This window comes from Accipiter gentilis, chromosome 5 (assembly GCF_929443795.1).
Source record: "Accipiter gentilis chromosome 5, bAccGen1.1, whole genome shotgun sequence".
NCBI classification, from domain to species: domain Eukaryota; kingdom Metazoa; phylum Chordata; class Aves; order Accipitriformes; family Accipitridae; genus Astur; species Astur gentilis.
Window position 1 is genome coordinate 16372855 of NC_064884.1, and position 23667 is coordinate 16396521.

General features: G+C 40.7%; 1 protein-coding gene across 1 annotated transcript in view; it reads right to left on the minus strand.

The window, feature by feature from the left end:
• Positions 1–12590, minus strand: part of TASP1 (taspase 1) — a 90473-nt gene extending 77883 nt beyond the window's left edge. The window contains 4 exon segments of the mRNA XM_049801549.1: positions 5346–5414; positions 6981–7048; positions 8652–8869; positions 12535–12590. Coding sequence (XP_049657506.1) covers positions 5346–5414; positions 6981–7048; positions 8652–8796 — 282 coding nt within the window. The 5' untranslated portion in view covers positions 8797–8869; positions 12535–12590.
• Positions 12591–23667: the final 11077 nt, after the last annotated feature.

Here is a 23667-nt window from a genome sequence, read left to right on the forward strand (position 1 = left end):
AGACTCTGATACACAAATGGAGGAATACAACTTAGGAAAATTAAGGTGTGTTTTGAAATGAAAAAACATAACCTTCAAGGAATACAGAAACATTATTAAAACAGAAGCAGCATGGATGCTTTCAACAGGGGAAGAAAATAAACTGAGCTAACTGAAGCAGTCTCTTCATACCCTCGGACAGAAAAATGCAGTACTGCAAGAACTACATGACTAACATAGGATGGGGAAGAACCCAATCAAAGCATGCATCCAAGAAGAGGGAGGAAAGGAAAGGAAGAAAATGTTTATAATACAGAAGGTAAATTCAGGAATGTATTTTTATTTAAAAACACAAGCAGAGATCAGCCTTTATATTTCTAGGGAAACTGAAAACAAAAGACAAGAAAGCAAAACAAGCATGAGATTTGCATGTTAACAGCAAGCCCTACTACCATAGAAAAGTAAAAGAGGGAAAAGACAAATGGCTTTTCAAAGCATTTTAACAAAACATAAGCTTCGAATTATGTGAAAAATCCTAGACTACCTGGCCATTACCCCACCACTGAAGTATCTCTAACATACAACATAAACCTGTAGCAAAGGAGATAATACAAAGCTTTAAGACATGAAACAAGAGTTTCATTTTCCCAAGTTACCCATCTTGTAAAAACTCTCAAGCTACGGAGGGTATCTTTATTTTTAGAATCCTTTTTACTTCAAGAAGTATTTATAAATGTTCTGGCAGCAAACACAGGCATGCTGAAGTTTCTAGCTGCGGTCAAAGTTGGAATGCTTGAAGAAGTTACTCAACACTATAACACTAATAGTCCTGCATTACATCTAGGCAAATATTTAAAATGCTCTATTTTCAACATGCATTAAAGAACGTTCCATCCATCTTCAATATAGTTTTGGCCATGGTTTATTTGCAACTTTTAAAACAGATTCAAAGTCTACAGACATTTCTTTTTACACACTGTAATTTTAAAATTTATTTTTCTGGGGGAATTTAGTGACAAGAATTAATAGTCTACAAGGATGAGTCACATCCCTTTCAATTACACCAGCTAAAATGTTTTCAAAGAACACTTTTGTCACAGATTACTGTTAGCCACTCTGCTGCAGAACATCATAGTATTGCTTTTAACTAGAATTAACAACTTCCAGTTCATTACCCATTAAAAGTTCATCTATGGTGACTGCCTTAATACAACAAGGCTGTTAGCACTGTGCTTTCATCTTTTAAGAGAAGTCCTTGGGACTAAGATTGTATAGTAAAAAATCTTAACTACTATAAAATTAATAAATAAAAACAAACAAAACCCAATTCAACAAGAAAAGTTCATTCACTGCAAAATTTTGCTGTTAGCCAGGCAAACCCACTGCTTGAGTATACCAACAGGTTCAAAATACCCTTTGTATTGAACCACAACAACAACAAACTAAATTGAGCAATTTCAGTAGCAAGATTGAAACCCAAAATGTGACATCCACTTCCCCATCAATCATATTAATTTCCAATTTAAATGATCATAAAGAACATTCTACTGAAGTCAGATTGATCTGCACAGAGTATTAATAAACTTAGACTAAACTTAGAAAAAGGTTGAAATAATCATCGCTTTTTACAACAAACTTATATTCTTGTCTCCAGTACCTCCAGTAGACTTTCTGAAGTGCTCTATAGTCAAATAAAAGATTGAAATTGCACACTGTTCTCACAGTCAGCCATAAATTTAATCAGCACACAGTTTTGTTGAAAACTGCAAGCTTTAAGGTGGGTGTGTAGAGGGGGACCTCCCCCCCGCAAAGAAAAGCTGCCCAAATCCCTTCATGTTCCAAGAGAAACTCAGACTGCATATGGTGGCTGATAGCAAGAGTCCAAAAAGAAATGGTACCACAATAATGTCTGGGTGGAAGCATACAGTATAAATGATGACTCTTATGAAGCATCTTGTCCACACCCATTTTATTACCAAAAGCTGAAAGAGGTAACATGTTCATTTGTTTCTCTGCAACGACAGAGTTTACAAACTGGAAAACATAACTGCCTTTAATCAATTTATCAAATACAGCTGATGCTTACAAAGACCAGCACAGTTATTTTAAGAGTATTCTGCATCAGCTGCTTTTGTCACTTTGCAAAGGAAAATCTACCTTTTCTCTACCAATTAGCTTTATTATCTTAATCACAGAACACTATTTCACTTGAGATTCATATAGTCCAAGAAAGAAAAGCTTTTCTTTCTCCATATAGAGCCTGCAAAAATAAAACAAAAAACAGACAGCATACCACAAGCAAACTGTCAGCTTGCTCATAAAAGATCAAGAGCAAGTCTTGCGCCTCAGCAAGTCTTTGAAGTGATGCCTCTTGGATTAGCTGAAATTCTGTGTAATAGGAGTTGGGTAATTGAGCAGAACTGAGGAAAAAAATTCATCTTTTGTGACACTTCCACGAAAAGATATTTGTGCCTTGCAAAGGCTACAGATTTTTGGAATACAGCATTAGAAGTCCTAGAGAACTGTAAAAGTGATTAAATATTTCAGATAAACTCACAGCAACAAAAATATCAAGAAGTTACAAACAGTACTCTACAATGGAATCTGTTATCACATTATACAAACTTTTGCTGTTTTACTGTTATACAAACTTTTGCAAACTACATGTTACAGTAACACATGTAGACAAACATTGTTTTCATACATATTTTTGCTATGTATTTACCAACTCAACATGCTGAAGTACTTTACAAAAAACTCACTATTTTTCCCTGCATAAACAAAAGGGCAGTGATAGTTCATTGGAGAGACAGTCAACATACAAACCTATATGTCTACCCATAAAATTTTGTAATTGATGAGAAAAACTTTTCTCTTTGCTTTGTTGACTTGCCACATGCAGTTTCTGTTTTCCATAGAGCAATAGGAAAAACATGAGAATTAAAACAGAAGATGCAGCTCCAGAAATGACAGAGCTATCTGGAGGTGGTGTTCAGAATGAGATAGGAGTAGATACAAACTTTTCAACATTTTGAAAGCTGACAGTCTAACACTTTGAAATTTCTCATGCCAGATTCAAAAAATGCTGCCATGCAAATCACACCACTTTCTGTTCTAAGTATACCTTTGATTTTTCCTCAGTGTAACTGCATAGCTCCGTACTTTAATTTTAAAGAAGTCCAAATCCCAAACCAAATATTCTTTATCCCAGTAACAGAGAAAACAACCCACAATTAAGAGGTTATATAATCACTTAATGAATAAATGAAAGCCAACAATTACATTAATGACAGCAGTACAACCTGAAAAAAATTATATTTAATCTTAAAAACAGGAAAAAGAAAAAAAACAGGTTTTGTGCAACAGTACACATAAAAATACTACCCAAGACAATTATACAACCAGAAAGTGGAATGACAGCAAGCACCACCACAATAGTGGCAAGATAGATGAAGAGAAAAAAATGGAAAAACGTTGCTGATTGGAGTAATTTCATAAAAAGATTTTAATTTCATCTTAAAGCCATACCTTCTTACACAGATGTCACTTCAGACTATTTAAATCTACTAAAGTAAAAGAAGAAAAGTCTCTTGGGGATAACAAAAACAGATAAAATATTTACCCCAGGCGCAGCTGAACGAGATACTTAACTGTTAAGTTAAGCTTCTTAATATATGTTTTCTTCTGCGTAGCTAAGGAACACAATAAAAATCACAACACAAAGTAGATTCACACACACACACTCAGGAGGGAACTGACACACAAAACAATCTTGTGGAGTAACAGGAGCCTCAGGTTATGGAAGCGCATTATAAATAATTCCATTAGAAAGATACCTTTTGTTTTCACATAGCTGTATTCTAATGTGTAAGATAATACATGAAAGCATACTTGAACAGTTCGGTGGAGACCAAAAGTACTGTTTAAAGCCAAGCAGCTTGCCAAGTTAACAGTATGACTGAAGTCTTGGCTCCTAGTCAGCATGTCTAACATATTAAAGTACGTACTGCCTGCCTTACACTAACCCTATCAAGTGTGCTAATTAACACTTTCCCAACATACATGTAAGAAAATCCACTGCTAATCCTCTCAGAATACTACCATCAATTCCAAACCCAGGAAATTATTTTTAGAGCACACCACTTACCTTCCCTTCCTTCTTTACTAATGAAGTTGGAGAGGAAGAAGCAATTACTTCTTACAGGAGAAGAGGAATAACTGTTTCAATCATTACTGCCATGAGGAATTAGTGGACCTGGGACAATAACCAAACTGCCTCATTTATATCCCAAAAATTCTTTTAGCTTTACTCTCTTCTATGTTATTTCACAGGGACCCTTCACTAAGTCAGATGCTATAAATATCTTGCCACTCCAAAAAGACACTTTTCCAAAAACCTCACAAACAGCTGCTCATCTCTTTATAAATATCAAGACTTTCTATCTTCATTAACAAGTACCACTTTCAAATAAAAGCATTACTTGTCCTATCCTTCTACACATATTTTGTCATAAAAATCAGAAAAAAACATTATATTACACTGAAGTCACCTTTCTCTGAAGAGCCTGCTTCTAGTCTCTTATCCTATCAGAGATCATACAGACACAAAGTAAAAAAATGTAAGAAAAAAAGTCTTTAGGATCTGCATTAATTTAAGCACATAGCAAATGTAGGTTGTGGGACAAATGAGAACTTAAAATTCCTAGTTCATTTTCACAGAGTCCTTTAATTGGATGGAGAGACAAGCAAATTTATGCAATCACTTTTGTAGAATTATCCCAAAGAACTGAAAAAGGTATAAATAACAAACCCAAGAAAGCATATTCAGAGACAGTTACCTCAATATAATTACTATATGAGAGTGTTAATAGAACTAGTAAAGACTATCTACATCTGAATTCTTTGGATCATAATATCAAGAAATGAAACATAACTCAGTGTGAGATATTAAGGTAAACAAAAGGAATGAGGACTTATCCTAGCATTTCTAGTTAACACGTGACCAGTAGCACGATTTTTTCCCCTATCTGAGAAGCAGCGCCAGTACAGCCTACCTGCAACTCAGTAAGTCAGAAAAATTTCCCTACAAAGTGTTCAATAAGTCTTTAATGACTCTATTCTTGAAGGTTAAAGGCTATCTGATGACAACTAAACTGCACTAACTAGACAACTTTTATTCAGTCTGCATTTTTAGAAAGTCTTTAAATAAATATACTCCAAAATATAGTGGAAAAGCAAAAGATAAAATTAGCATAGCACAAAACCAGAGATCTCAGTAGATTTCCCATTTGAATTAATAACCTTCCTACAGAAAAATCTGGCAATGTACCCGGGAGAGATATTTACTACTAGTCAGAAATTCATACCTCTAATTCTATAAGTGCTGCAGTCACTGCATCTGTTGCAAGAGCACCAGCCTGTAGCTTTTCAATTGCCTGTAAAACAGAATTTTTAGTTGATGATTAGGACAGGCTAATATTCTGTGACTAAGCCCTACGTTTCCCTAGTCCTGTACAAAACAAATATGCACCAAATTAGTTTAAAATGTAAGAGGACATAAAACCAAGAGGCACCAGAAATAGTCAGCATGAACCATGCAAAGGCAGATCTGAAGGCACGATTTTACTACTCCGACATTCCGACACTGCATTTAGATACAGACTCCTGCATGATCAGATATATAGCAAAATAAATTCTTATACCTGGTATCCTCAAACACTTAACGTTTCAGTCAAAAATTTTCTCATTTTCCTTCCATGATTCAACAAAAATCCCTAGTACCATATATGGCAGTTGTCATGAAATCAAACAGAATCTACAAGGTCATCTACAAGCCAATACACGAAAACAAATCAAGTAAGACAATGTTATCTTCAAATTACATACGCACACAAAAATGAACTTTTAGAGCCTAAGATTATTTCTTAGATCCATACTGGACAAGACCCTACAGTCAAGTACTCTCAGGGAACCCCAGAAAACAAGCATGGCTTAATCTTCAGTTGCATGACAAACCTGCGACTGTTTGTTCTTCATACAAGTTATTTATGTTGGCTACCTAGCTCAAGGAACCAAACAGAATCTCAAATTAGACTTAAATTCAACTGCAAGCCACCTTTTTTCACACATAATTAGCTGGGAAAGGAATATCATTAGGGCTAATGCACAACTTTAATGAAGCTAGTGTTAAGTTTGGATTATTTTTGACGCTTCTCACTACAAAATTAGGATTGAGCAACAGAACTGATAATTATCAGAGGCCAACTCTCAGACTCTTCTAAAATGCCTGCCAAGCTTCCCAGCTCCTTCTCCCTGGAGAAAGTAAAAGGCATTAGAAATTTTGGAAACAGGTCTTCCAGCTTCTCATTCAAACACTTAGTAGACAGGACTTGCCAGTTCCAAAGCAAAGTTCCTGGAGGAGATAAAAAAATATTTAATTTCAACGGAAATTAAAGTCTTGCAGTTTCTCTCTTCCCAGCTTTGGGAAGAGGGTTTTGATTTTTTGTTTTGTTTTTCCTGTTTCTACCTCCCCTCCTATTAAGAAGTTAAGAGCTACCAGGAAGAAAAGAATTCTAGAAAACCCTGCATTCATGGAGCAATTTTGATGCTAGATATTAAATAAATTCCAAAAAGAGTGGACACTGATGAAAGAAAAATACAGACACCACATTTAGCTCCAGAAATCCAAGAGCCTCGGAACAGTGCAGGAAGCTGTAGGAATGCTCCACTGTGACCTTGTACCACTGTGACCTCCTCCTGCTCCCCCACTGTTCCTTTGGTGTCTGCTGTTTGCCACCACTGATGAGAATGTTGCTGCACCTCATGGCCATGCACTCTACTGACTCTGTATCATGTTAACTGTTGCTGCTCCTTTTTTCCTCTAGAAATGCATACAGCCTGACCAGCTAAGCCCAGATATGCCCATTCATACTAAAGGGACAAGGCTACCAAATATATTTCTTGTATACCCACTACAAGACTGTGGAGCTGGTAAGACTTACCTTCTGACAGGCTCTTTTACACACATGCTTGTATTCTTTAGCTTTGGATTCGGAATGATAACCTGCACCTACAAGTAAGGCAAAAGGAAAAGAGATTGTACTACCTGTCAAACTACAGCTTATAGTTTGCATAAAGAATTAAGACACAGACACACTGGCATTTCCTTTTTGTATCAATGATTGACAACTTTGTGCATTCCAACATTAATTCAAATACACTCAGTAAAATACAGGATACAGAGCAAATATGCAGAAGCATACAGGTATAAATCTCGGCATCATACAATCTATTCCTATAAACATTCTCCAACAGATTCCAATTCTGCTCATTCTTGGAGGATTTCCAGCATAACTTTTTTATTTATTGTCCATCATTAGGCAAAAGCCTTGGGTTTAAGTCAAACTCCAATCTTCCTTTTACTGCTGATTTGGAAGTTTGCAATTACCATTCGGTTCATCTTATGTTTATGCTACTTTTTAGAGCTCATTACTCCTGCTTTAGAACCATGAGAGTGCCTGGAAATAAAAATCACTGAGGTTTTTTTCACCTTTTTCTCATTTGCAGCCTTTATGTCTATCCTGTTGCATCTAACCACTTTGCCCACTATTTGACTACATACAGCATCAGAAAAACAACAAACAGGACTAGCACGTTGATATTTAAATTCCATCTTCTTCTGTTTTTTTGGTTTTTGAACTCGAAAAATATGCTTGTATTTATCTCAACTTCCCTTTCCTCACCTCTAGAAATGTTAGCTGTGAGAAACTCCAATAAAATAAGTTTTAGCACTACTAGTGTAAGAATTCTAAACAGAGTAAAGTAACCCAATAAAGGACAACACAGAATACCAGGGTTGTCAAATATCAACCCAGAATGTTTTTTGAGGGTTTTGTTTTAGGTTTTTTTTCACCTTAAGGATCTTATTTGAAAAACTAACATGCTACTTGGATTATATTTTAGGTGTTGCCAGGCTACTTTGCTCAATTTTACCTCATGTCACCACTCATATGCTAAAAGCAAACATACAGCATCACTAATATTTTCAAGTTTAACAGTATTTAAGAAAGAACCTGTGAGAAAAGAATTTACAAACAAGACACACACAGTACATCATTTTTGTATCTCATCTGAGTAGAAGACCTCTTCATTACACATGGAAAAAATAATAGTAATTCACTTAAACACAAACCGTATTTTAAAAAAAACAGACAGACTTGGAAGAAAACTTTCAAAAGGGTAAAAAAAAATTAAGTCCTGCAACAAATGGCCTAAGGAGGTTTTAAAAAGTCTTAACTAGACTGTCCTTACAGACAAGTTAGACAAGAAACTGTCAGTAAGGAAACAGCTACGTTTCCCAAGCTTACCAGATAATTGCAGAATTTGACACTTTATAACCATTTAACTTAGGGATTTTGTTTAGGGTTTTCTTTGTCAAGGAGAAACAAAAAATTACCATTCAGAACACCCAAAACCCTACATTTTATTAACAATTTCCCAAGATCCTCCAGCCAATGCAACTTCCAATCAAACTCTCCACTCCCAGATTTACACCCAAAGTTAATGTCACTTCATTGAAACAGTAGTAGTCCAAAGCCAAAATAACATTTTAGTTGATATTCAGTTCGTATGTGCACTATTTCCATTCCAGCTGTTATGCTTCTGCATCTTACCTGCATGGACAAGCACAAATCCCACTCGTTTCCCTCTTTGGGTTTGCTTTGTTTCGGGGTCTTTGACCACCACTTTTACAGCTGTAACCTGAGACGATTTGGAAGGTAACACTTCTACTGAACTTATCCCCTTCTCCATGATCATACGTTAGGATCACCATCTTCTACTGGAAAAGAGCATCCTTCCAGTCAAAAATAAACTCTGGAGAGGAATCATCCTAAAACCAAATCACATGCATACGTTAGATGCTGATTTCAAGAGATGAATTCCATACAAATAACTCCAGAAAGAACTTTTGGAAGAGAGGTTTAAAACAAGGAGAGTATGCCTCTTGAAAGTAGGGCATCTAAGTTCTGCCTCTTCCCTAGCTAACAGTATTAATAAGACTTAAAATAATCAAAGTCCATGTTGCAAGTTGAAAGCAGCCTTTTCGTTACAACTTAACTTGAACCTAACAATCTTTCCAGACGTTGTGGGGACCTGTTGATAGAAGGCTTGCCCATGACTGACAGAAAGCTGCTTTCCATGGTCTCCTTTTATTCAACAGTACAACTTATTTCTCTACCCATCATGCCTAACTAGTTCTTAAAGTGATGATGCTCCACAGACACAATCTTTACTTCTTAAATGTGTCATTCCCTGCTTGAGTGGAAAGTTCTAAGCAGCACTGTAGCAATGACGGCAAAAGCTGAAAGAGGGTATACGTGGTTGCACGGCAGAATCTCCTATCCTCAAATCACATACTGACATCTGCCTGCGTGACTTTGTGTCTACGTTTTATGTAGGGAATGTAGAATCTGTGCATTAACACAAATCTAATAGTCATACAAGAAGTTACAAACATGTGCTCCAGAGAATTGTAGCACATGAGTAACACTTAAAAATGCCACACCTTTTCCCTTCTTTTCCAGGAAATAGCTGTTTAAGATCCTATAATGAAATCCTACTCTTCCACACTTTTTCATCCCTTACCCTTATTATTCTCCACTAATTTGCGGGGGGGGGGGGGGGGGGGGAGAAAAAGAGAAATTAACTCTTTTTTATGCAAAGTATTTCTAAAATATGCCAAATAACCCTAAAACAGTGAAAGAAAGTTTGCCTAGATAAATATAAGGATAGCTACCATGATCATTAGAGAACCACAACATTCTTAAGTCGATCTCAAATACTTTAGTAACCCTGTTTGGTTATGATCTTAACCCTTAGGATGTTTAGAGAATTTAATGTTTATGAAAAGCTAGTGGAAAAACTGTCAATATTTTGTAGTATACAAAACAAAAAAGCTCCCAAGTTGAAGTACAGGACTATGTATTTTTCAGGAGTCAGAAAACAAATTCATTGTATTCACTGCTCATCTTATCCACAGCCTAATATATGTTAATTCTGACACTATACCTTTTCTCTAGTTCTAGTTCAGCAGGTAAAATTAAAAACAGAGACATTCTACACCTTGAATTAATTCAGGAAGTGAAAAAGCATATAGTGTTAACGTATGAATGGAGAAAACCTCTATAACATATTAATATGATATTAGTATGTTGTCTATCACTCCTACCACCTCAAAAAGAATACTAGAAAGTGAATAGAAGTGAAAAAAACGAGACATTTAATACACAGGATTTAAACCACAGATTTTGCAAATGCTGTATGGCTTACTCCAGTAATTAAATACCACTCCATTTAAACAACCAAAACAATGCGAATTATGTTTAACAAGATTCAGCACTGGCACAGAACAGACAAACTTGCTAGTTTACCACAGCAATCCTTTCAGTAATGAAAATTAGCACAGCTTTCTAGGAAGTTAGTTATTTCCGCTCATTTTTTCTTAGATGCTAAACGTATATAGGTATCTTCACATATTTATAAATTTGTATTTTAAGATTAAATATGAACTTATTGTTATCATTATAAATATATATATATTTATACAAAATGAAAGACTGCTACATACCTAGACTCTACAGAGAGAAAAAGCATTTATGGACTACATCCAATTGTAATGGTCTCCTGTATAAACGTCAGAGGTAAAACTGAAGTCCTAATCACTGCATTTACTTCCTTTCTGCTAATAATAATGAAGAAAGCTCCAGCAGCCGTTGGTACCGGCAGTAAGGTGAAACACAGTCTGTTCCCTACAAACTCTGCTTCGCTGCATCTTATTACACCGCACAGAACATCATTACAGCAACAGGGGCATGACAAACACCAAAGTAAAGTGACAGAGGAACAAGTAAGAGACCTATATTCTTGCAGGAATGGCAGAAATGGTGTGGCGGTAGGGAAAGTAATAATGATGGTAGTCGAATCATTTTTGAAAATGAAGATACAGATGCCACTTAAAGACTACCTAACAGCATAACTCCAGACTGAAAACCCTAATTAGGCCTTTACACGCGCTTGGGTCTGAAGATGCATTTATTTTTTACCGGGCAACAGTACAGTCAACCTATCCCAATAATTTTCTTCAGATCGTAACACTTCCTCCACATGAACTCAATTTTGTCAAACCCCTTCCATCTCACAACCGTTGTTCAGGTCCTTTCAAATTTCACCCACAAACACTCTGCTTCTACTTTGTACCCAACCTTTCCCTTTCCAGCTGCTTCTAGCATTCATCTGTTCTCCTTCCTGGATGCCACGCATTCATCGTTCCTGATCTCACCCCTCCTGGTTACACAGTTCACTGTTCTGCACCTGTACGGCTACATAAACGGTGGAGAAACATACTCCAGCCTGACTCCTGAAGAACGTGAGCCATAATGATTCTACCAAAGTAGCCCAAAGCACTTCTCCGAAGCGCACTGAAAAAGTAACTCTGAATCCTACGCAGGCACTCAGAAAAACGTACATAAACGCGTCACACCCAACGTCGAAATTGCCGCTCAAGTCTTTCGGCACGCTCGCCATAGACGCTACGGCTCTTCGACCAGCCCAGAGGTAGGCGGCCCCCACCGTGCCCCCACATTCAAAGCCCGGCCTGAGGCTCGCCGCACCGAACACCGCACCGCGGAGCCAACGCCTACGGACGCGGCGGAGGCGGAGCGGAGACGCACGCACCGGCGCCTCCGTCCCAGCACCGGCAACAGGGAAGAGCCCGTTTTTAAGAGCTTTTGGGCTTTACAGTAAGAGGCCGGAGGGGGGCGGGGGGGGGGGGGGGGGCACGAACAGCAACCGGGCGAAAGAAAAGCCCTTAACCCCACGAGCGAGCAGCCGAGCCCCCGCAAGGGACCGCTTCGCTTCGAGAGCCCAGCGGGAAGAGCAGCCACCGAGAAGCGGACGAGCAACCGCGAAACCGAGACGGAAGAGGAACTTTTATTTGGGGGGGGCGGGGGACTCCTCGGCGAGAGCGGCCACGGCCACTGGCGGGCGGCGCCGCTGCCGCCCCGCGGAAGCCCCCGGGGAGGGGAGGGGAGGGGAGGGGAGGGGAGGGGAGGGCCGGGCGGCCCGCCCCCCGCTGGCACGGCGGCAGAAGCCCCGCGCGGGCGGGAGAGGCCGGGGCGGCCGCACGGCGGGAAGGAGGCGCAGCCCGCCGCGCCCTCGGCCCCGCTACTCGCCCCGAGGAGGCGACGGGCCAAGGGCCGCCTCCCGGGCAGCCGCAGCCGCCGCCGCCCCCCTCCCGGGAAGCGGGGCCCCGGCGGCTGGGGTGACGTCAGCCGGGGGAGCCCCCGCCGGCGGCGCGCAGACCGCTCGAGCCCGCGCGGCCGCCTCACGGCGCCGCCGCCGCCGTTACGCCCCAGCGCCGACCCGCGGAGCCCCGGCGGGAGGATTAAGCGGGCGCGGGGAGACGGGGGGGGAGACGACAGGCCGGGGAGAGGCGGGGACCGGCGGGCTAAGGCGGGGCAGGGCAGGGCAGGGCGGAACCAGGCACGGAGCACTCACCCTCCGCCGCCGTCAAGCTCGCGCACACCCGGAACCGCCCGCCCGCCCGTTGCCTCGGTGAGGATGAGGCGTCCCGCCCACCGCCTCCCTCCGATTGGGCCGGCCGAGCCAGGCGACCGGAAGTACCGTTACGCCGATTGGCGGCTCGGCAGGCCAGTGCCGCGCCAGCCTGCCGCCGGCGCGCCAATCGCGGTGGGGGGCGAGGGCTCAGCCCCGGGGGAGGGCGCTATGGCTGCCGCTAAGGGACAGCGCGCCCCCGTCTCCCCCCTCAGCCTAGGCGGACCGAGCTGGGTGGGCGGTGGCGGACGCTGCCGGCGGGGGGGGGGGGGGCGGCTCAAAGGGCGCCTGCGGCGGGGGGGGGGGGGGGGGGAGAGGAGAAATGGCGGCCGCAGCCTCTCCGAGGAGAAGGGGCCGGTGAAGGCGCTGCTCGGGCGAGCCGAGCCCGGGGCTCTGGGAGTGAGGGGGAAGGCGGGCGCGGCGCACACGCACCTGCCTGTGGAGCGGCTGAGCTGCGCCACCCCCAGCCCGCTTCCCGGCCCTCTGCCGGGCTGCGGGGCCTTGGGGCCGCTTTGTTTTCCCTCGCCTTCGGTAGCTTCCACGCAAAGACTGTTTGACTGAGGAAAACCTAATGAAAAAACCAGACCAGCGTGTGACGCGTTTTGCCTTACGGATTTATATCGGGTTTGTTACCTTGCTCCCAGCAGATGCAGGACTTAAGATGGCTGCGCTGAGCAAAACAAACTTCACTGAGCGCACATAAGTGTTTTTCACAGCAGTTCTGTCAGGAAATCTCACACCATTTGGGTGTTTTGCATCTCCTCCCTTAAAGGGGCATTTGAGTTCTGTGTACTGTTAGAGGAGTATTAAGTTCCTATTAATTTCTGCCCATTTTGTTCCAAAGGGGACTTGGATGTCAACTGTGCTGGTGTCACTTGCTAAAGCTACTTTGCCAGGAACGAGGGCAGCACATCGAAATCCCATGTCCTTCATGCCTTCTCAGATGATCAGTACTGTCGGTTTTGGGAACCAGCTCCGTACGTGCATGCCACTTCACGCATCCCAGCTGACGTTGTCTACGGCTTCTAAAGTGCCTTCACTCTTAGAGCCCCTGCTCCTCTTACTTGCAGGACTGTGAAACAAGACCAGATGCCTTTATGGACTTAATTACATTGCAGAGAACATTTATCTTAGCTGACGTCTCAAATTTTCATTTGCAAAGGTCAGCTCTTTCAAGCTGAAACTGTAACATATTTATACAATAAAGACACAGTTGTTCTTTTTGCAGAAGTCACTGAAGAGGTTTCCCTGATCTCTTGCTCAAGCTCCAACGTGAGAAGTGATAACATACATTTTATATAAAAGATCCTCCTCAGCCTTCTCGGTGAAACAGATTTCAACTCCTCCCCATTTTTCTTTTCCTAAAAGCGAGCACAGCATGTAGCTCTTGCAGTGGTTCCTGACACAGTGGACAGTATCATTCATTCTCTGCAAACCAGCTGTCAGGAAATAACCTGCTTCAGCCAGACTACATCTTTGAAGGGAATTTTTAAGAATCAAGTTTCTACAGTACTTCCTCTGACACCGATTTCATTCACTAACCAAAATACGTTTCAAAGCAAATAATAACTAGTAATAGATTACTTCTTACCACCATTACCATGTAAGGCAAACATAGTTTGGTCTTGCTCACATTTGTAGTGAATACACTTTAGCCTGTGGCCACCGTGTTGCACCCACGTTATCATATATTAAACATTAGCAAAAACTTGAGCACTGAACTGTCGAGAACTGAACAAAAAAATCTGCAAACTAACCTTTTTACCCCCAGACTTTATTCCATCTCCACTGTGTCCTAATCTTCCTAAGTAGGATCTTCCCCAGGCATTCAGGAGGCTCCTTCCTAACCTGCCTTATAATCACAGAAACCCCTTTTATGGCTTTTTTTCCCCAATAAATAACAATGTGCTTCCATTAATTTTTGTATCATTGACTTTATTTTGTTCCAAAGACCAGCCTTAAATTTTTTTAACGATGCAAAAAAATGTCAAGAACACAGGCAAGTCTCCTTTTTCAACACACGTTTTTGGCACACATTTTTGGCACACAAAACTATGTGGCTTATGGAGATCGGCTTTTCTCTTCCACGTTACCAGGTGCTTCCTCTTCTGTTGGATAAAACTACAAGGAAATAATGTGAACTCCACAAACCCTTAGAAAATCTTTGGCCTCCTTTCACAGATTTTAACGTGAGGTCCAAATCGCAGTTGCACGTTGCTCTGTTGCCAATTTTTTTTTTAAAAAGTCCTCATTATTCTTGATAGCAATGCTGAAGTGAACCGAGGAGACTCCACAATGTACTTTTCTTGCCTCTCAGATGGCAAGAGTTACATTTGAGCTAGGACAATCCGATTTTGGGGGACAGGGAGGGTGTTATGTGGAAGTGTTCTAATGCACTTGACTGCTAACTGCAGCCTTTCTTTGACACACAGTGTTGGCCACTACCACCGCAACTTCAGCTTGACCTTGCGCATTCATCTCTAGGTCCTGTATAAGGTCCCACGCACCTTCTGCCCTCCCTCTGTTTTCCCTTTCTCTGTCCACCTCTCCCATCTGTCAGCTAAGAAGGAGGCAGCACAACATGTGGCTGACTCAGAGCTACATATATTTTGACTTGACCCTGCTGTCAAATCTCCTTGAAGTTGGCCAGCAGGTTCAAATTACGAAGATAGGCTGACAGACTGATGGATGGACAGTGTGATCACGGAGCCCTTCTTTCTTTAGGGGAGTAAGCTAAACACACTGTCAATGTTTGTCCTGCCCTGTTCTCAAGGAGAACTGGATTTCAAATGCAAATGTGTGTTTTCACTTGTTTTTTGATGCTTTAACTTAACTTGTCCCTCGCTGCTGGTGACAGTTTCCAAACTGGCCAAATATTTCTTGGGTTTTCCTATATTCTGGTTCTTGCTCTTCTCTAGATTTGTGGTGCTACTCCAATAAAGAAGTGATCTCAATCTGTAAATCATTCCTCAGCATACAGGTTTGAAGTGAAAGGCTTCCTTTATTCCTTTTACAAAGTTTCCAGCTGTGTTTTAATGCCTGGTTTTGGTTTTGTTAGATTTCTTCTTGCACTTTGTGTTTTGAGGCAGACTCTAGTAGTTTTACTTCCTAATTTGATAAAGAGTTTATCTGCCGCTTTAACTTGTTCTGAATATAAGTGGCTGTTCAAGCCCAAAGACTTCAGTGAGGCTTCATCTCACTTGCTGTACTGTAATGAAACCTTTAATTAAATAAAATCTGAGGTAAGAATGCAGACACATATGCCACTGCTTGATTATTTCTTGGAACTTAAAGTATTGTTTTAATACCGACACCCTCCATTTCCTGAAAGAAAAGCTCAGAGAGTGGATACTTTTGGGGTTTTTTTGACCAAACGTTGAGTTGGGTGATCCCATGTGCTCAGTAAGAAGAATTTAATGCATTTGCAGCCAGCCAGACCCATGGACATCCACGCAAGTAAAGCACATCTCTACAAGAAGCACTTCAACACAATGCAGCTGGAAACTTCTCCTTTGACCAGGACTTTGAGAAGCGTTCTGTTCCAGAGGTGTAAGCAACACCCAGTTAGGATCTATGTGCAAGGGGTATGTGTTTGCTGTTAAACTCAGTGAGTTGCTTAACACTATGCCAAGCAAAATCATTTGCCTCAGCGCAGGGATGCAAGATGAAGTCCAGCCTTTCTCTGCTGCCTCACAACTCCCATTTCAGACTCAGCAGTATAGACTCTTGTCAAACAGGGTTATGGTGGATGCTCTATACGTGTCCTATAGTTCCTCCACTGAGGAAATTCCTTGCAGAGATAAATTTTGGAGCTTCTTTGAGTACATCTAGGCAACACAGTATGCCTATATGAGGTTCTGGCAAATCAGGCCCATGTGTCTGACAAAGTACATTCAGATATCATACTAGTTTGTTACAATGATGTGGACAAAGTACAAAGAAAAAGAAGAAACCATTTGATACCTCTCCTAGTTACAACCCTCCAGGACTGATGATTTTTATTAAGTTTTTATAGGTTTCTTTGAACCTATAGCAAAGTAATTCAGCTGCTTCACTTAAAGGCAGGCTAGAATTCGGAGTTGGAGATGCTAAGCTGTAGCCTTCAGGTGCAATGAAGGACAATATTTCATAGTAGGTGACAAGAAAGGCAGGCATTTCATCACAGTTTAGATCTCCTTTCTCAGAGTTCTTTCGCTTTTTTTTGTGAGGGCAACAGGAGAGCTGCTTTGAATAAAGAGAACCTGACCTCACAAAATCACTTTATCCCTGCTTTGCAAAAGAGAACATGCCAGGCAACAAATAGCTGAATGTTTGAGTTGGGAGGTTTCAGTGCTTTTGGATACCTGTTAAAGGACAGAGATGCTGAGAAAAGGCAGTAGAAGAGGAGAAGACTCACATACCTCTCCTATCACTTTTGACCCAGGTGAGAGGACAACCTTAAACAATCAATTCAAGACAACTGCAATGCTTTAAGAAAAAATTTGTCTGGGAAGTGGCCGTGCCGCGGGGCGGGGGGAGCAAGCATGTAGAAATACAGCCCTATGTTGACCATTCCAGTTTAGGAACTTTGCAACTCATTTCTACAGACAATGGAAAAAGAAGCTGAATGCACCAACAAATATGAACAGGAATTGTTATCTGAATGATTGCATGCAAAAGGAGAATAGCATCTGAAGGCCACTGTAAAGGCTGGAATCAATCCACTCAGATATCACATTATTAATCGCCCTGAAAGACTGCCTGATCTTTGCAGGTAGCATAAATAAGCCTGCACTTTTCTCCAGGCACGCTTGTTGTTTCCTCTGCATATGAAGAGGCCCCTTCTTTGACTTCCAGCCAGTAAAATAATGTTTTTTTCCAGATAATGAGCCACTTTACATGAGGAAAATACTCTAGCATCCTGGACCTGTCTAAACAGCATTCCATGTACTCCTGGCTGCTCAACACCCACAGACGGTTATTTCCAACACTTGTTCCATCACATCTCAAAAAACTCTGAACTCAGTGTGCTTGTGATCTTCTCTCGGCCAGCTTTCACAGTTGTAACTAGATGGGGGCCAAATCATAAGACACAGGACTTATGAGAAATAAAACTTCAAATATGCATTCATCAGCTGTTGCCAAAATAACCACTACTAGTAAATCCCTGCAAGGTTTTGTCTTTATTCCTTAAGCACAGAAAGTGAGTTATATGCGTACTGGGTCCATACTGGCCCTTGTAGGAGGATAGTCATCTCCCCATCAACTGCTATGGGAAATCAGGAAGCCAGGACTCACAGAGCAGTGGTTTTCAGAGTCAGAGATCATTTCTCTTCACGCCCACACAAAGCATGGTGCAGATTTAAATATGACAATTTAAAAGAACATATTATGTCAGAACAGGCCAAGTTGGTGACTAAGTAAATCCTGGACTAGGTTTTCTCTACAAGTTTTATCATCTCATTATTTTTAAGGGTTTTGACCTGCATGGTTGCTTTCTGCAGCTCTCCGTGGGTAATGATTTGGTCCAAACCAAAGTTTTTTTATTGCCCTCAAGGTGTGTTACAATTGCAGTAGGGCAGTCTTCACAACACCCTCCTCTTCAAATTCTGTGATACTGATCCAATTGCAACAGAGAGAGCTCAGGATATCTGTGTTCACTATGAAGCTTTAAGAATCATTCTCATAACAGAAAGGTTCTGATCTTCAGGTTTTAAAATGAGGAAGAAAAAAAAAAACCACATTCTCATCCCTCAGACTAGCTCATGAGCTCTATGAGCAACTTCACGTTTTGGAGAGGTTGAGATCGATACAAAAATCAATGCAGGTTTATTTTAGGACAGAATTTGCACTTTTAAACTACATCTCTTTAGACACAAATTTTAAGTTCATTACTGTTACCCTTTTTGTGCATATTGTACCTGTTGCCCTTCCAAAAATTTGACTTGCAGCTAAGTAAGGCAGCCATGCTGTGACAAATGCATCTTTGCTTACCAAGGCAACTTGCTTTGCTGTCAAATGTAAATTTTGCACTTCTTCAGAAAACAAGCTAACTTCAGTGATAGATTTGTATTCCTTTTAAGTGTCATCGGTCTGCTACAACTGTTTTAATATTAATACAAGAGTGTTGGAAGTAGCTCTATAGCCATCACCTTGTGCAGCACCCCTTTGACTCGGTAAACTCCACCAAGGGCCATACACAGCACACTCCCATTCACTGCTACCAGTCAGGATGTTCACTGAAGTGGTCAGTCTGGTCGTCTGGATTGAGGAAGCGATGATCCATCCATGAGGCAGATGGACTTCCATGGAGCGTAAGGGTTGTGGGTTTTATTTAACTGTAATAAATTAAAATTAAAACCCGGCTAACAAAACAGTTATTTCACAAAGTCGACTACTTGGACCAAAATACAGAATAATGAAGACTGCTTCCCTTCGTGGCATCTTTGTGTCAGACTACAGCTTAAAGAAAAGCATTCGTTTGTGTAACTGAAACACATGCTAGAGCTGATTTCACAAGTACCATGCTTGATTTTCTCTCTGACTTGGTTTTGCTTCCTAGGGATTTGTATTTAGTTACCTCATACAGAGTTCTAAAATTCACCAAATGAGAAACAAGCGGAAAAAAGATGCGTAACTTGGGGTTGGTTTGGGAATTAGTGATCTCCTTTCCCACCTCTGGCTCTAAGGACATCCTTCAGAACATCTCTTGGTCAACACCAGAAGGCTGCGTTGTTCATCGCCGCACATCTTCTCAGGCTCTCTCCCTGCTGGTGCTGCTCAGTTGTTACTTTTGCAGAACTCTTTTAGGAAAAGAACTGACAGCTCAGGCTTTTCTGCCCTGCTCTGCCCCCAAATCCTCCTAAAGCCCAAGGCATCTGTTCTTGGGGCAGCTCACGCACCCACTCCCTCTTTGAGGGCCTGGGCATTAAGCTAAGGGGAAAAGCAGATAAAGGAACGAGGAAGGGAAGCAGCTTATGCTTAGGGGGTTTTGCACTCCACAGAAATGATTTTAACACTTAATCACCTGTAGAAATCACAGCCATCCTGAAACAGTCACTTTGCTATTCTTAGTCCTTTTGGTAACCACTCCTGTTCCGACTTATATTTTCCACGGACAAACTGCCAACCCCTTTGAGCAGCGGTTCAGCCACACACGTTGCTGACTGCAGTGGGCAGTTTTTCTGATCAGACTTACAATGTCCCTCTTTGACTCACGCTGTCGGAAGTCAATACAAACCCTATCTGCCTCAATTGTCCTTTCCCCGCTTCCTTGCCCCAGAAATATAAAAAGAGCAAGGTCTAAGTGCATTGGGCAGGATTTCAGTGCAAAGCCAAGGGATTTGTGCAGTGCCAAGGAGAACATGGGACGCAGTCCAAGAGCATTTGCCCATGAAAACGTGGCAACCAGCCTTTGGAGCGAGTGTCTCCAAGAATGGGAGAGGAGTGAGGTTTGCCAGGGCGCTCACTGGAGTCTGGAAGCAATGTTGTTTGAAACTTGCATAGTCTCGCATGGCTGAAATACAGAGCTGGAACAGTACTGGTAGGGATTACTCATATGCTAGTGATGAGGAGGATATAAAGTAATAATGACCTTAAGTGACATTAATCTAGATTGGATCCAGAACCCAGACAAAAATATTCCCATATGTAACACCGTACGTCAAGCACAGAAAAAATACACAAGACGGTAGACCTTTCTGCCACCTTGTCTTGCCTTTCACAGGAATACAGTAACATAGTCCTGTGCATGAAAAGGTACATTTTTACCTTAGGAAGGTTGCAGTTTTTCAAAGTATTCTATGAAATAATGAAAATTACTGTGCCATCAGAACTACTACTTTTGTTGTTCTTATCATAGCTACAAAACTGAGGTTGAGGCATTTAACTCATGATTTAAGACAAGTTAAAAACAACCTAATTAGTAGCTTTATTTAAAGTATATGTCATATGTAACTTAACTTTCTAAGACTTTATTGAAAAAACCCCACAGTATTTCGGTTGGTTGTTTTGTTTGCTAAAAAAGTATGTGACGGCACAACTTCCTGTTATTTTGGACACTACTGAAATATGGAAAGAACAAAAAGCCGACTTGCTATTAATTGGAAATAATACATTTAATTTTTAGAAGGAAGGAATAATAGAAAACATACGTGGCTCTTCATCTCTGGTTGTCTGATCTTTCTCGGGTTTTAAATAAATCAAACTCTCTTGTGATTTCCACTTGTAATATTAGATCTTTAAATGTCTGGCTTACACTCTAGCATGAGCTCTGGTGGCTGCCAACTTGGAGACAAACTACTTTATACCAGACCTCCATAAGTTGCTAGAAAAATTACTTCTGTCTCACTTCTAGCAGTCCTGTTTTTTAATGTGTTATTTTACTTAATTGCCACCGCTTTTGCTGGTTACATGACATTTAGTGAAAGGGAAAAATAACATCATATTTTAAAGTTCAGAGGTTAGAACTTCTAGATCTGATTTTCATCTTTAAAAGGATGAGAAGGTCAAAAAGATCCTTCATTTTGTTTACACCAAGGGCAATGAATTGCAAGAAATTCTAGATGAGACATGACCACTTCTTACCAGACTTCCAAGACACGCTTTTGCTGAAAACATAGAAAGAAATCACTTAAGATTTTGTTAGCGTTGTTCTGGAATTATGAAGATTACATGATGGGCTTTGAGCCATTAGCAATTCTTAATGAATAACTTGATTTAAAAAAGTAAGGGGGGGGGGGGAGGGTGTTTAGACCTAGTCATTTTAAAAATGGGCCAAAAATTTCCAATCTAAGATGCATGCAAAGGCAGACCCTGAAGTTCTTCCCAACCAAGATATCCCCTCAGGACTTAGCAACTTGAGAACAAAAACAACAAAAAAGAACATCTGATAGATAAAGTTATCATACATTAAACATTTACATGATACCCACTACACATTACCACACAGCAAAATAGTTTTTTCAACCAATAGTTAAAAATCACTGTTGAGTCTGTCTTCACATTTTTGTGCATTTTGTCTGGCTATGACTTCAAAGACCAGGCTAGGCTTCCTAACTAGAAGAAAGAAGGTCACCAGCACATGTACATGTGAAGAGAAGACACACATAACTTATACCATCTAATTTCAATAAAAAGTCATCCCTATTTGTGACTTTTTAATTTTAGAACATTTTTTTCAAATTAGTCTTCCAGCAAAGTTATTGTAAAGGACAGATGCACTATAGAAGTACATAAGCTCTGTTGGAGAGTTTTGTACCAGTGAGTCATCCGGCATATCTGGAGGAATGGAGATTCACTGATGCCACATGTTCTTTTTCAGTAAACTTATACGAGCACGGACCCAAAAAAAAAAAAAAACCAAAAAAAAAAAAGCACTGATAATTTAAGTGACTCTACTCAACTATTGCCAGGAAGTCCAACACAGCAGGCTATGCCTACTGCTAGTGCACAAACAAGGAACACTCCCTTTGTAGGAGCACGCACATCAAACACATCAAAACAAGTATTTGGTAGAACTTGGTCGGGTTAGAGGATTCAAGAGACAGTGCAGTTTGTTGCCTTTCATCACCCACCAAATTTGCTTTTCCACACAAATTATTAAAGTTACGGGGACTGTCTGTGGACCCGGTATTAAAACAGAATTTGTAAGCGTACTGACACAGAACAAAACTCTCTGTTCTTCCTACAGCTATAAAAGGGTGCTTTTACAAAGTTAAGTAACTATAACAATTAGTCCTACCCGAGCTGTATTTCTGAAAGAAACATTTAAAACAATTATGAACTTACCTACTTCCCCATTGACAAGGTGCAATACTGTAAGTGCACCATTAGTATCTCCTGTTAGTGGCCCCTGTTAGAGCCCAGACACTGGGCTAGGTGGATCCTTCATTTGACTTATGTTGCTGTTCAGACCTTTTGCTTTTGCTCTCAGCTGTCCGATGTTCCACACACTTTATGCACAAACATAAACACTTGCCCTTCTGTCACCGCTAATGTTAGTATATCCAATCTCTAAATCTCATTCAATTCAAGCTACTGTCCCTAGTGCACTTCATATGCCTACAATATATAAACCATACAATGAATCACACTTAGAAAAAAATCTGTACAAATACATGGTATGTCTAAATTTACCCTTTCGGCTTGGTGTCACTACTTTGTGCCTGGAAATCATCTCATATGTGCCAGTCTTAAGAAACTGCATTGAAGAAAACTACTTAGTTTCCCATGGTCCAAATTTTATTACAAAACTAATAAGATCTCTCGTTATGGGAGAGGCTTGTCTCCTTATCCACTGTCTGTATCAGATGCATATGTGTACACTTTTATCACTTTTGTATGACACAATGTTTTCTTAAGTAGTAACAACTGGCTTTCCTGTTTGATGCAGGGACACTTCCCTTGGTAGAAAATTCTGTTTCCCAAAGCATCTTTCTTTCCTCTCTTTCTTTATATATTCATATCTTGCTGAATATCATTGTGCTGTTCACCAGTGTAAACCCATGTTCAGAAGCTTCCTGCCCCTTCCAGCGGGACAAGTTTTCCTTGTTCTCCAACAGTTGGTCAGTTCAAACTACAAAACATGGGTTTGTTGGGTCCTGCCATATTGCTTGTAAGGCTAAGAAGCTGGATCAAAGTAATGTACAAAAGACTGCGGTATCTCCTCAACTTTTTCCGTTAACTCCTTGAAAATGAATCTGAAGATGTTCAAATGTTTATGAAGAGCAATTACATTTAAAATGTTCAAGGTCTGCAAGTATTCCTCATTGCAGAGCCTCATTCCATCATTGCAAAGCACTCTTGCAAAAACCATCTCCACATGTATTTCTATATTGTGTCCCTTACTTCCTTCATTTTGGCCATTAGGTATACAGCCTCCCATGTGCTAAATCTAACTCCATAATCTCCTTTACAGATTGAGATATATTTACTTCATATAAACACTAGTTTTGATTATCTATAGTTTGTAACCTCTGTTTTAATAGAATCCTTTGTTTAAAGTAGTAGAATGTCTTAGAAATTAATGACAGTTCTGTAAAATTACGTATTACCTTTCAGGTCCTTGTTTCTAAAATTTTCATTCTTTTTTGATAC